Consider the following 13,254-nt stretch of genomic DNA (forward strand, 5'->3'; position numbering starts at 1 on the left):
GAAATATTATAAGACACTACATAAACTCTTAAACTGATCTCTGTTTATATAGCTGTACCCTCAATAATCCAACCAATCAAATCAATAATAGGTAGGTACCTACTTAAAATTTCCCTTAAGATTAAAAATCAACAAATTACTTGCATCTCTCGTTAATGACATTATAATGTAATTTTTGAAATCAACAACTAATTTAGTTTTCGAATATTTAAAATCAACAAATAACTTGCATCTCTCGTTAATGACATTATAATGTAATTTTTGAAATCAACAACTAATTGATACATGATAATGTCATTTGGAATTAACAGGTAATTTAGTTTTCGAGGAAATGTTAATAACATTATTATGTGATTTATAGAATTTTGTATTTAAATTTTCGAAGAAACTGCAATAAATATAGGGATAACTATTATTATACTAACTAATGGTAAATATTTTAAAAGCAGATTCCTTTCAAGAAAATATTGTATAATTTAATTTTTTTTAAAAATATACATTCTGCAAATATTTTTGCTTAAAAAAGATATTTTAACAATATTAAAATTCTCCGTCTATATACCATATAATGTATGTCTAATTAAAGTTGAAAAATGTCAGTTATCATCTAATTAGCTCTGGGACAATTAAGAGAACAGCAATTATTATTAATATGCATTAATAAAAAATCCAATATAGGTATTTGCAGAATAAAATATAACAAAATGTTTATAAAAGAAATATATTTAGTTTATTTTTCTACTTGACCATTAATGTTAAAATTGTGTGACCAATGAACTCCAATGTATTTAAATAACTATATTAAAAGATTTTTTTCCAAAAAATTGCCTGACCAATAAACCTCAATGTAGGTATTTAGTCAACTAAAATAAAATTTCTGACGCCGAAATGGCCGACGCCGAAACGGCCTACGCCGAAACGGCCTACGCCGAAACGGCTCTACGCCCAAACGGCCACGCCGAAATGGCCACGCCGAAACGGCGACGCCGAAACGTCCCATTCCGCTAATTATGTGTATGTATATATGAATAGTATAGGATGCAACCATTGGGTATATAATGTAGGTATCTCACTTCTCTTTGGATGGGGAAAAAGCATTGAACTCTCGATCGTTATCGACACGGCAGATATTAGTAATTTATATACTATAGGTTGAATTGTGTATAAGTTCGACCGAAGTTATAATGGTTGGAGGAGGGATAGAGTGTGTACCCGAAGGGGCTTACTTCATAAGAAATTTTCACTTCTGTCGGCACTCCCATGAGTGCCCTAATTTGTTTTTAATATGATGCATCCCTTCATAATTTTCTTGAAAAAATAAAGTTTATTTTATTTGGAGTAATATTTTATTCTACAGTTGTGTGAAAAATTATTCCGTAGTTGATGTAAAAAACAAATAGATAATCATATAAGACATAAAACAGTGATATAATAGTGATATAAGACAAATTCATATAGAAAACAAAGGAGCAGGCAAAGGTAGAACATACCGCATGTCAGAGTATACGTACTGAAACATCCACGTCAGTAGTTAAGGGTTAATATTTCCTTCGATCTATTAGTTGTGATTATCAGATAAAACTTATTTTGGCAAATATATCATGCATATTATATAAGACAATAAATATCTTACCTAATTTTGTAAATGAGTTTGAAAACTCAAAAATTCCTTTAAAACCTCGGTTCTGAGTATTGGCAGTGCGTGGGAGGGTGACGAATGCAATGAGAAGAGAGGATTCAGACGAATAAATGACTAGATTACGTTGTTGTCCACAATAAGTTCCAATCACAGCTGAACTATTATCCGGCCCATCGTACACTTTCACGTAGTCAAATGGACAACTAAAAAATATGCAAACTTGTAATTACATAAATAGAAAATTTCATTTTATTTTGATGTACAGTTCACCCCAACTATTTTCTTTAAAACTTAGACCATACTTAGACTTAGACCCTAGATACCATGTGCTCCGGGTGTCATTCTGATGGCAAGCACATTGGTTTCCAGCAATCCCAAAAACTCCCCGAGAAATCTGTTTGCATCAATTTAATACCGAAAATCCTCGAAACTCCAGAAGATGACGTGCCTTACCAGTGACCCTGAGCACCAGGTGAGGTCGATTCTGATGACGTAGTCGTATTTAGTGACCCCAAAAGTAACCACCCCCCCCCCTCCGAGTAACAAAATTTAGCACTTAATATGTTAATTTTGACATGTTAACGCACATTTGGATGAATTTTATGCACTTGACAATGCAATTACACATTTTCACCCATTTTTCTATAGTAGGCTTTTTTCCTGACATCATTCCGAACACAATTAGCCCAATCAAAGAACAATCTGGCCCCAAAAAAATAAAGGAAGGATGAAAATTTGGGAATAAGTAGTTGACATTGTCTATTATTATATAGGAAAAAGTTTACAATTCTACATCCCTCCATTTTTTTAAAATGGTGGGAAATACCCCCTCTCGAAGGGGAAAAATATACATTCAAAATAAGTCCGGAATTGGATAAAATGACTAATTATAAGCAACTTTTGTTTTATAGAGTTTTTTGCCTAAGTCAATACTTTTCGAGTTATTTGCAAGCGAATATGTTCATTTTTAACAGAAAAAACATGTTTCTGGACGGTTTTTCGGAGATAAGTCAAAAAGTAAGTATTTCAGCGAAAAAAAATATACTTAGCAAAAATATAGCTTATAAAAAACTGAAAAAAAATGGTGTATGCTTGAGGTCTGTAGACCCAGTAGAAGCAAAGTTCTAGCTAATGAAAAGTACGTTCTTCTTCATCAAATTCCTAATCAAATATTTCAATGTGAAATAACCCAAAAACGGAGCACTTTTAGGGGAAAATTCATTTTAACTTTTTTTAAAGTGTTTAAAAGGTTTTTTTTTTTAACTTGTAACATTAAAAGTAATTGAGTTACGCTCAAAATATTGTTGGTCACTTTTATTTTTTGGTAAAAAAATCGCGAAAATCATCCCCTAATTATCATCACAAATAAATTTTATCATTACCACTTCACAATTTACTTTGTTTATGTATTATTTATATGATCTGTAAGTTTCATCGGTTCAAAGTGCTTATTTTTGAAAAAGCTGTAGTTGAAATGGCTTGAACGAGTAACTAATCACGAGTTTAGGCAAATTTTGAACAGTCATAGCATAAACAATTTTTGTATAACAAGAAAACAAAAAAGCAAAAATATTTAGAGAAGCAAAACGTACATTTTATTACTCTTTAAGATTTTTGGTATTTCTAATAATTTTTAAGTTAATTCCATAAACAATTTAATTTTTTTTTCAAAATTAAAAAAAAAATATTTTAAACCCAATTTTTTTCAAAAATGAGCACTTTTAACTAATGAAACATATAGATAATATAAACAATACATAAGTAAAGAAACTTGTGAAGCGGTAACGATTAATTTTATTTGTTAAGCTAATTAGGGGGTGATTTTTGCGATTTTTGTACCAAAAAATAAAAGGGACCAACAATATTTTGAGCCTAACTCACTTATTTTTAATGTTAGAAATTTTTTTAAAAAACAAAAATAAACCTTTTTTAAACACTTTAAAAATTTGTAATGAATTTTCTTCGAAAAGTGCTCTGTTCTTTATTATTTCAGATTGAAATATTGGATTTGGAATTTGACGAAGAAGAACCTACTTTTCATTAGCTACAACTCTGCTTATACTGGGTCTGCAGACGTCAAGCGTACACCATTTTTTTCAATATTTTAGACGCTGTGAGCTCGTACGTAGAGGGGATATTTACAAATTCGCGAGCGCCAGTAGTGGCAAGTCTGTATAGTCTGTAAACGTTTACCGGAAATTTGACATAAATGTCAAAGTGATTAATTTAAAATTAAAAGTAAAAACACTAATTATGAAAAATATTAGTTGGTCAAAGCTGTGGTATATATTTTTACCTTAAATATACTTACGTTTTAAATACTGAATTTAAGTTTTTTTAATGTTCCTTAATATGTAATTATAAATTAATCTTAGCGCCATCTACACGATGATTGTGAAATTATCCGAAGTAAGCAATTCATATTTTATCAATAGAACGTCAAAATGATTAGCAAAATCTTAAAAAAATCGATTACAATTTATTTAATTTTTTGCGTTGTAAATATTAAGCGATAACAATTAAATAATAAATTAAAAAATTACCGGTGAAAGTTGAATTAGTAATCCGCCAGGAGCGCCACCAGCGAAGCTCAGAGCGTATAAGCTATAATTTTATTAAGAATATTTTTTCGCTAGAATACTTAATTTTTGGGTTATCTGCGAAAACCTGTCCATAAGCATGTTTTTTTTTTGGTAAAAATGAACATATTCACTCGCAAATAACTCGAAAAGTATTGACTTAGTGAAAAAACTCTATAGAACAAAAGTTGCCTAAAATTAGTAATTTTATCCAATTCTGGGCCTATTTTGAACGTATATTTTTTCACTCCCGAGACAATATTTTTCACCCCGTATTTTCCAATTTTTGTAACATGAAGAGGATGTAGAATTGTAAACTTTTTCTTATATAATAATATGTAGACAATTTCAACTACCTATTTCCAAATTTTCATCCTTCCTTTATTTTTTTGGACTTTTTCGTAAAATTTTGTGTTCCCTGATCGGGCTAAATGCAAAAATCTGCTAGTCTCTAGGTGCTGTATTTAAAAATCGATTTATTTCGGTCTTTTTAGTCGTAAATGCCCTGGTCTTGTCTTTAGTTTCCGATTCTTAAGTCTTTTTTGTGATTTAGACGTCAAACATGATTGTCTGATGTTAACGTCATTAGTAGCATGAATAATATTCTTTAGTTAAGGTTAGTCCTGTCGCCAGGGGGGGTACAACGGCCTTCTTAATTCAGATGGACTTACCCAAGTTTTTTTTATGTATTTTGACACGTAGAACACGAATTTTTTGGGTAACAGTTGATCCGGATGTCGATAAGATTGTTATAAACAAAGAAGTTGAGGAATTACATAACAGCGATTTCTCGCAAAACAAAACATTTTTTTGTATTTTTTGGGTCATTCTAACCAAAAAATGTTCCTACAAGTTTTTTCGTAGGATGCATAGTTTTCGAGATAAACGCGGTTGAACTTTCAAAAAATGGAAAAATTGCAATTTTTGAACCCGAATAACGTTTGAATAAAAAATAAAATAGCAATTCTGCTTACCGACTTTAAAAGTTTAAGTCAAATTATATCTGTTTTGAGTATTTGTATTGCTACAAATTTATTTTTTGATTGTTAAAAAAAGCTATAAACACATAATGTCTCTCGTGCCTAATACATGCGTTTTATTGCATGCTACTTAGAAATAGCCCCGCTTGCACTTTTACCTCCTCTACGTACTCGTTCGATTTTAAATGAGAAATCATTGAAACATCACTCAAGCACTAGGTGTTTATAGCTTTGTTTTAACAATAAAATAATACATTTTTGGCAATACAAATAATTAAAACCGATATAATTTGACTTGAACTTTCAAATGCGGGAAGCAGAATTGCTATTTTATTTTTTAATCAAAAGTTTTTCGGGTTCAAAAATTCCAATTTTTCGATTTTTTGAAAGTTCAACCTCGTTTGTCTCGAAAACTATGCATCCTACGAAAAAATTTGTAGGAACATTTTTTGGTTAAAATGGCCCAAAAAATACAAAAAAATGTTTTGTTTTGCGAGAAATCGCTGTTATGTGATTCCTCAACTTCTTGGTTTATAACAATCTTATCGACATCCGGATCAACTGTTACCCAAAAAATTCGTGTTCTACAGGTCAAAATACATAAAAAAAACTTGGGTAAGTCCATCTGAATACAGGAGGCCGTTGTACCCCCCCTGGCGACAGGACTAGGTCGTCCATAACAAATACTGTGTCTTTACTGGATATTTTTCCTAGCGCGTGTTATGCAGATACACTGACTGTGTAATCAAGTTACACTGTGTCATCTTTGTTAGTACGGGATCCGAATATAGGTCGACCTGCACCCATCTGCTTTCCACATGAAACATTTTTTTTTTAATAAAGGGCCTAGCCGGGTAAGATGGTGAAAAGTGCCCCCAACTCGATTTAAATTCCATATAGGCCACTTTTTAGCACATATAGAGGAACTCACTTTCTGAAATTTTTAGCCCCCTAGGTGGTCACGTGACCCCCCTAGAGCCTAATTAGGCTTTTTATGTTTTTATTTTTTATCTCAGCCGCGTCAAGAGATAGCCAAAAACTTTATTTAAAGAAGTTGTAAGTGTCAAAAAGATCTATATAAATTTTTTTTTAAATTTTTTGGCGGGAAATTCGAATTTTTAGAACAATTTTAAACTTTTAAATAACTCTGGAAAAAAAACTAAGACACTCGTTTTTACGAAAATCAATTATAACGTGTATTTTTGCACAATCTTTCACCCTGAATTTTTTCAGATTTTTAAAATTGTTGAAACGTACCTTTAAAAATCAAAAACCGCAATTTTTCGGTTTTTTCTTTCGTTTTTTGATATAATTTTATACATATTTTTCAAAAAAGGTAACACCGTCACTAGAATAGGTAAAAAAATGAAAAATAATTGGGGTTTGCTTAATAAAAATTTTTTGTAACGCCATCCACTTTCAAGATACAGGGCGTTGAAGAAAACAAAATTTTAAACATTTTTTACGATTTTGCCGAAACTACTGGCAACATTGCAATAAAATTTGGCAGGTTTTATTCTGCATTTTTTGACATACAATTAAGAATTTTATACTCATCATTGGCGCGCATACGGGTAATGGTCTGAACTTTTTAAAGAAAAAAGATGGTACGCCACTGACATATTTCAAATTAACAATCATTTTTGAATTCCTCGTTCCATTTGTGACAAAAAATCTATCTTCCCATTTTTTCATACGACGCGCCGCACAGTGGGGCAAGAGACAACATAAGTTGGCATTAAATCATTGTCGATATATTATGGCCAATTTTTTTTTCAAATATTATAAGTTGTGTGTACATAAACAAAAACGATGTTTTTTCAATGTTTTCTTCTTCTTCTCAATGTGCCTAGCCGTGACGAATGTTGGCGATCATCATGGCAATCTTTATTTTATCTGCAGCAGTGCGGAAAAGCTGCACATATGTTGTGTTAAAGCAGGTTCTGAAGTTCTTTAACCAGGATGTTCTTCTTCTTCCTGGGTCTCACTTTACAAATATTTTTCCTTGAAGGATGGCTTGTTCAAAAAATGTTTTGCTCAAAATTTTCAAAGCTGCATGTCCGTAGTTACTACCGATATTGATTTAAATGATATTTGAAGTTTAGTAATTTTATTTTAAAATAAATCTACAGTCTAATTTTTCTTGTTTTTATGTAGATTTATTATCTAATATTATTTATATCTCAAAACAATTGTGTTAACATTATTTTTGAAAAATTGGTTAACCAAATTGTTCTTTAAAACCATTTACCGCATATTTATAAGAATGACATAAAATGTTGTAAGTAAAATATTGAAAAACTTAAACTACTGATCATCATCAAAATCATCAGATGTGACGTCAACATCTTGCACATTCGGATATTTGAACATAATATATTATGCACTAATATGCAGTGCTTCCACTGGCAGGTGTTCTAATTTCTTTCTTTTTATGTTTCTTTTGCTTGTGATCAGTGGATCACTACTAATCAACAAAAAGTGGAATACATCTTAATTTGTTTTGGATCTACTACACTTTCTTGAATTATTATGCTTGAATTATGCAAATAACGAAAAATTAGAATGGAGTGTTATTCAATTTAATTAGGTGAACATAACCTCACAAAAAATAAAATTATGAAAAAAGGAGCAGATATGAGCAAAAAGTTAAAATGACTTTTTAAAGAATAATACTCAAGCTTTCAAAATAAAACAAAATTAAAGTTGGATCAGTCTGGGAACACTAACAAATCACTTGCTCTTTTTGAAAAATGCGTATTTTGATATTTTGTACAGGTAATTTTAAACAACATATTATAAGAGACTATATTTACTTAATTATTATATCACATCTGTAATAATATTGTTACTTTCCTGAAGATCAAATATCCGTAGCCAATTTTACTAGTAAACTAACTTTTCACTTGAAATAAGTGGATCAAACGTAAGTCGAATCAGGTTATCGCGGCCTATGCATTGTTAACACGGGACCATGTGCCCTTTGCGACGCGTCGCACCTGGTGGAGGGGGATTTAATGGGAAAAAATGATGCCAAATCATACGCAGGATTGTGTACTATTTAATTAAAATGAATGCCACAGAAAATACTGCATTTAGTATTTTCATTTTATGCCAACTTTTTAGCTCTCCTGCCCCACTGTGCGCCGTTTTGTTGCAAAAAATAAAATATCTTAACGCTTCCAAAGTATTCGAATTAATTTTTATAATGGATGTACGAGTTTATGTATGTAGATGTAGAAACTACTAGAAGTTCGAATGCTTTGTAAGGACTAAGATCTTTTATTTTTTTGAATAAAAATGGCGCGTCGTATGAAAAAATAAGAAGATAGATTTTTTGTCACAAATTGAACGAGAAATTCAAAAACGATTGTTAATTTGAAATATGTCAGTGGCGTACTATCTTTATTCTTTAAATTGTTCAGACCATTACCCCTATGCGCGCCAATGATGAATATCAAATCCTTAATTGTATGTCAAAACATGCACAATAACTACCTCTTAAAACCCGCCAAGTTTTATTACAATGTTGCCAGTAGTTTCGGCAAAATCGTAAAAAATGTGTAAAATTTTGTTTTTTAACGCCCTGTATCTAGAAAATGGATGGCGTTAAAAAAATTTTATAAAGCCAACCCCAATTATTTTTCAGTTTTTTACCTATTCTAGTGACGGTGTTACCTTTTTTGAAAAACATGTATAAAATTATATCAAAAAACGAAAAAAAAACCGAAAAAATGCGGTTTTTGATTTTTAAAGGTACGTTTCACCAATTTTAAAAATCTGAAAAAATTCAGGGTGAAAGATTGTACAAAAATACACGTTATAATTGATTTTCGTAAAAACGAGTGTCTTAGTTTTTTTTCCAGAGTTATTTAAAAGTTTAAAATTGTTCTAAAAATTCGAATTTCCCGCCAAACAATTAAAAAAAAAATTTCATATAGATCTTCTTGAAACTTACAACTTTTTTAAATAAAGTTTTTGGCTAGCTCTTGATGCGGCTGAGATAAAAAATAAAAACATAAAAAGCTTAATTAGGCTCTAGGGGGGTCACGGGACCACCTAGGGGGCTAAAAATTTTAGAAAGTGAGTTCCTCTATATGTGCTAAAAAGTGGCCTATATGGAATTTAAATCGAGTTGGGGGCACTTTTCACCATCTTACCCGGCTAGGCCCTTTCATACATTGACAAATATTTCTAGCATGGGTTGTCTATCAAAATCGTGTCATATCTATCCTTAAGGGGGGGCGTAGGAGTTGAAATCAATATTTCAAGCACTTTTTTTAAAGTATGGTAGAATTACTTTATTTTTAAATTAAAGAGGCATATTCAATACAATAAGCCAACAGTGGCAAATATTTAAAGACACCTCAAAAAACAATGAATTTTGTGGTGGACATTAGAACTCATCATTAAACTTTTTTAATTTTATCGAATTTTGACTTTTGATATCAGGCAGAAATCAAAACACCGATTTTTTTTTGCAACAAAGGGTGAAAAGGCCATCGGTACATAATTCGCAGATATTTTACGGGTATCCCTACTTTTACTGTCTTTACACGGCAAATTACGTGTAGTACAATAATTCACACTGGTATGGATATGTAAACATTACTAGAATGTCATTCTACTTGAAAATGTCATCATTAACTTCGATGGCTTTTACATGTTCTTGGATAACTGTTATTTGTATAATTGCAAATTATTAATTCAGTTAATAAATGTGATAATTTTTTCACTAACTATGTATTCAGTGATTGTAATAATTTATATGTACCGGGTGTCCCAATAAGAATGGCTCTCGGCCATATCTCAGGAACCGTTTATAGTACAGCTTTGAGAAAAGAATATTTATAACAAAAGTGGCCTCGGGAAAAGCCTGGAAATTATTTTCATAATTGTAGGTCCACCGCTAGAGGGCGTAATTGAATATCAAAAATTAAAAAATTATTTAGGTGGGGGTGAATGGGAACCTTCTTATGAAAAAATTACTGTAAGTCCGGTTCTGCTAAATCGAATTTTGCATATTTGATCTTGTTGAAAACAGCTCTTTTTCGTCAATGTAAGAGTTCTATTTTCGAAATAGCCGAATAAGTAATATGCCAACTAGTAGGCGTTATTTAATTATTTTCGGAAGTCTAGTTTTCTTTGGAGAATATTAAACATTTAGGCATTTGAACATTTAGGCAGTCACTAAGACTAAGTAAGTAGTTGCTTTTATTTCTTTGTTATATTTTATAGTGTTGTTTGTCTTATTGCTGTTTTAATTAATTACATACGTTTACATCTGGAAAATGTTAATTTGTTTTTTCCATAGCACATTACTTTTCCTTAACCTCGTTTATCGGTGACAGTAAGAGTTATGTTTAAAATTTACACATTTCTTAAGATATCTCGAGATAGAAAAAAGGTATCGATATGCGGTTTTCGGTATTATGTTGCTAATTTGGTATAATTTTGTAATATAGGATTAAAAATGCATACCTGTATTTAATATTTTTCAAAGAAAACTAGATTTCTGAAAATAATTAAATAACTCCTCCTAGCTTTGCATATTACTTAGGGCCGGTTTTTCAGTGCTGGGTTAACCCAGATTTTTCGGTCACCGAAATTTTTATGTTTAATCAGTTTTTCAATACTAGGTTATCGCTTAAACCCGTTTAAGTTGACCAAGATTTTAACCGAGACTCGCTATCATAGGTGGTTTAACTCCGAATTTTCCGACAGACGTTTATCTATATTTGCTAACAGAAGAGGTTAGTTAAATTATGACATTTTGTGTTATCGCGCGAAATATTGTATTATGTATTATTATATTCTTGATTATATCTTCATCATCAGATGAAAAATCGGAACTTGAATGCATTAATCATTTTTGTAATGTTATGTTATTTGTTATTTATAAAACAGGTTATGAAATTCTATTTTGTTTATTTTTCTGTCAAAAATCTATAGAATTGCACATCTTGGTTTAAAGCACTGAAAAACGATATAAGGGTTAAAATATTGGTTAAAATTTAAACTAGGTTAGCTAACCAAAATTTTAACCGCTCACTGAAAAACCGGGCCTTATTCGGCTATTTCGAAAATAAGACTCTTACATTGACGAAAAAGAGCTGTTTTCAACAAGACCAAGTATGCAAAATTCGATTTAGCAGAGCCGGACTTACAGCCATTTTTCATAAGAAGGTTCCCACTCACCCCCACCTCTTATTTCCGAAGGTAGACTTAAAGTTGTGAAATCAAATATGCGCAGCATTTTATGAAGAATACGATGATTGAATTTCCAGTGCCCTTTCATTAGTTAAATTTTGTAAAATTTTGATTTTTTAATTTTTGATATTCAATTGCGCCCTCTAGCGGTGGACCTACAGTTATGAAAATAATTTCCAGGCTTTTCCCGAGGCAACTTTTGTTATAAATATTTTTTTCTCAAAGCTGTACTATAAACGGTTCCTGAGATATGGCCGAGAGCCATTCTTATTGTGACACCTGGTACAACAAAAACTAATCCTCAATCGAGAAAAGAAGAAAAGTGTTAAAGTGATTTCTTAATAATATATTGTTAATATGGAACGCTTACAATTTTGAACATCTTTAACAACAAAATACTTGGATCACAGAATATATTATCCTGATGTATTCTCTGCTTGGATCTTCCACAAATAATACACAATAAATAACTTTTTATTAAGTTCACGTCTTAAATCAATTATTTATCAAATACACTATATAGAAATATTTTTTAATCAACAACTCAAAATATTCCCTATGCAATGTCAAATATTTAAAATTGTCACTGCTTGTACAATATTCTATTCGACTGAGTGCGTTGTAAGACGAAGATATATTTGGAACCTATTACCACGGACATTGTGTTCATTTTTTTCGAATCCTGACGAAGCCAATAAATATTTTTAAAAATTTAAACGCAGAATGAAAGACTAAATTATTACCGAGGGCCGAAAGTCCCTTAGAATAAATAAAAAGTTTATTTTGAATGAGATATTTGAAATTAAAAATCACACTAAATTTTCTCTTAGATTTTCACCCCTGTAGCTTATTAAAATAAATGTTATAGAAGTTTTCAGGAACTTTTCCCCCTCGCTAATAACGTAATATTTCCCTCGGCGTTTAAATTTTTCAAAAATATTTATTAGTTTTCTCAGGATTCGAAAAAAATGAATCCCCATTTGAATAGCATTGCAGCCGGAAATACGTACCCATCCTCTCAAACAAAAAATATGCATAAAACAAAAAATATCGACAGCGTTACCTCAATCAATGTCCAAAGAAACTATATGCAAAATTACAGGTGGTTTGGTCAAGTAGTTTTTGAGTTACAATGTCTACAGCCTTAGAAAAAAGCAGTTTTGAGAAAAACGCGTTTTATTGCCAACTTTAATTTTTAATGTCTTTTTGTCTGTCAAATCGTCAAGTGACGCACACCGGGATATGTTCTTGAATCGCGGAGTAATTTGTAAAAGAAAATTAGAATAGCTGTTGACCGTTTCTCACTACGCTCAAGCGCGCTGGCGCGAACTTGCTGCAAAGCGTGTCGAAGGTAGGGAGGTAGGGAGATAGTGTTGAATATTCCTACCTTCGATCCGCTTGTTGAACAACGGTCAACAGCTGTTCTCATTTTCTTTTGTAAATAACTCTGCGATTCAAAAATATATTATGGTGTGCATCATTTTACGATTTGACAGACAAAAAAATTGAACATAAAAGTTGACAATGCTTTTAACGCTCTTTCCTCATAACTGTTTTTTTCAAAGGCTGTAGACATTGTAACTCAAAAATTACTTGACCGACCCACCTGGAATTTTGTACATATTTTCTTTAGACATTCCTTGAGGTAACTTTGTCAAGATATTTTTTGTTTTATGCTTATTTTTGGTTTAACAATAATTAATATATTGAGTTTCACCCTTTTTTGCAAAAAATTTTTTGTTTTGATTTCTGAGTGATATCAAAAAGTCAAAAGTCGATAAAACTAAAAAACTCGACAGTGTTACCTCGAGAAACTCTTAAGCTAATAAAATATTTTTGAATTTTT

At 31.1% G+C, this 13,254-nt stretch overlaps 1 protein-coding gene across 2 annotated transcripts in view; it reads right to left on the minus strand.

Annotated features, from left to right (window-relative positions):
- Window positions 1–13,254, minus strand: part of LOC114329770 (bone morphogenetic protein 1) — a 1,195,441-nt gene that overhangs the window by 61,031 nt on the left and 1,121,156 nt on the right. For both annotated transcript variants that reach the window (XM_050650132.1, XM_050650131.1), the window contains one exon: window positions 1,634–1,842. In XM_050650132.1, the coding sequence (XP_050506089.1) occupies window positions 1,634–1,842 (209 nt within the window). The remainder of the gene's footprint in view (window positions 1–1,633; window positions 1,843–13,254) is intronic.

This window comes from Diabrotica virgifera, chromosome 5 (assembly GCF_917563875.1).
Source record: "Diabrotica virgifera virgifera chromosome 5, PGI_DIABVI_V3a".
NCBI classification, from domain to species: Eukaryota; Metazoa; Arthropoda; class Insecta; order Coleoptera; family Chrysomelidae; genus Diabrotica; species Diabrotica virgifera.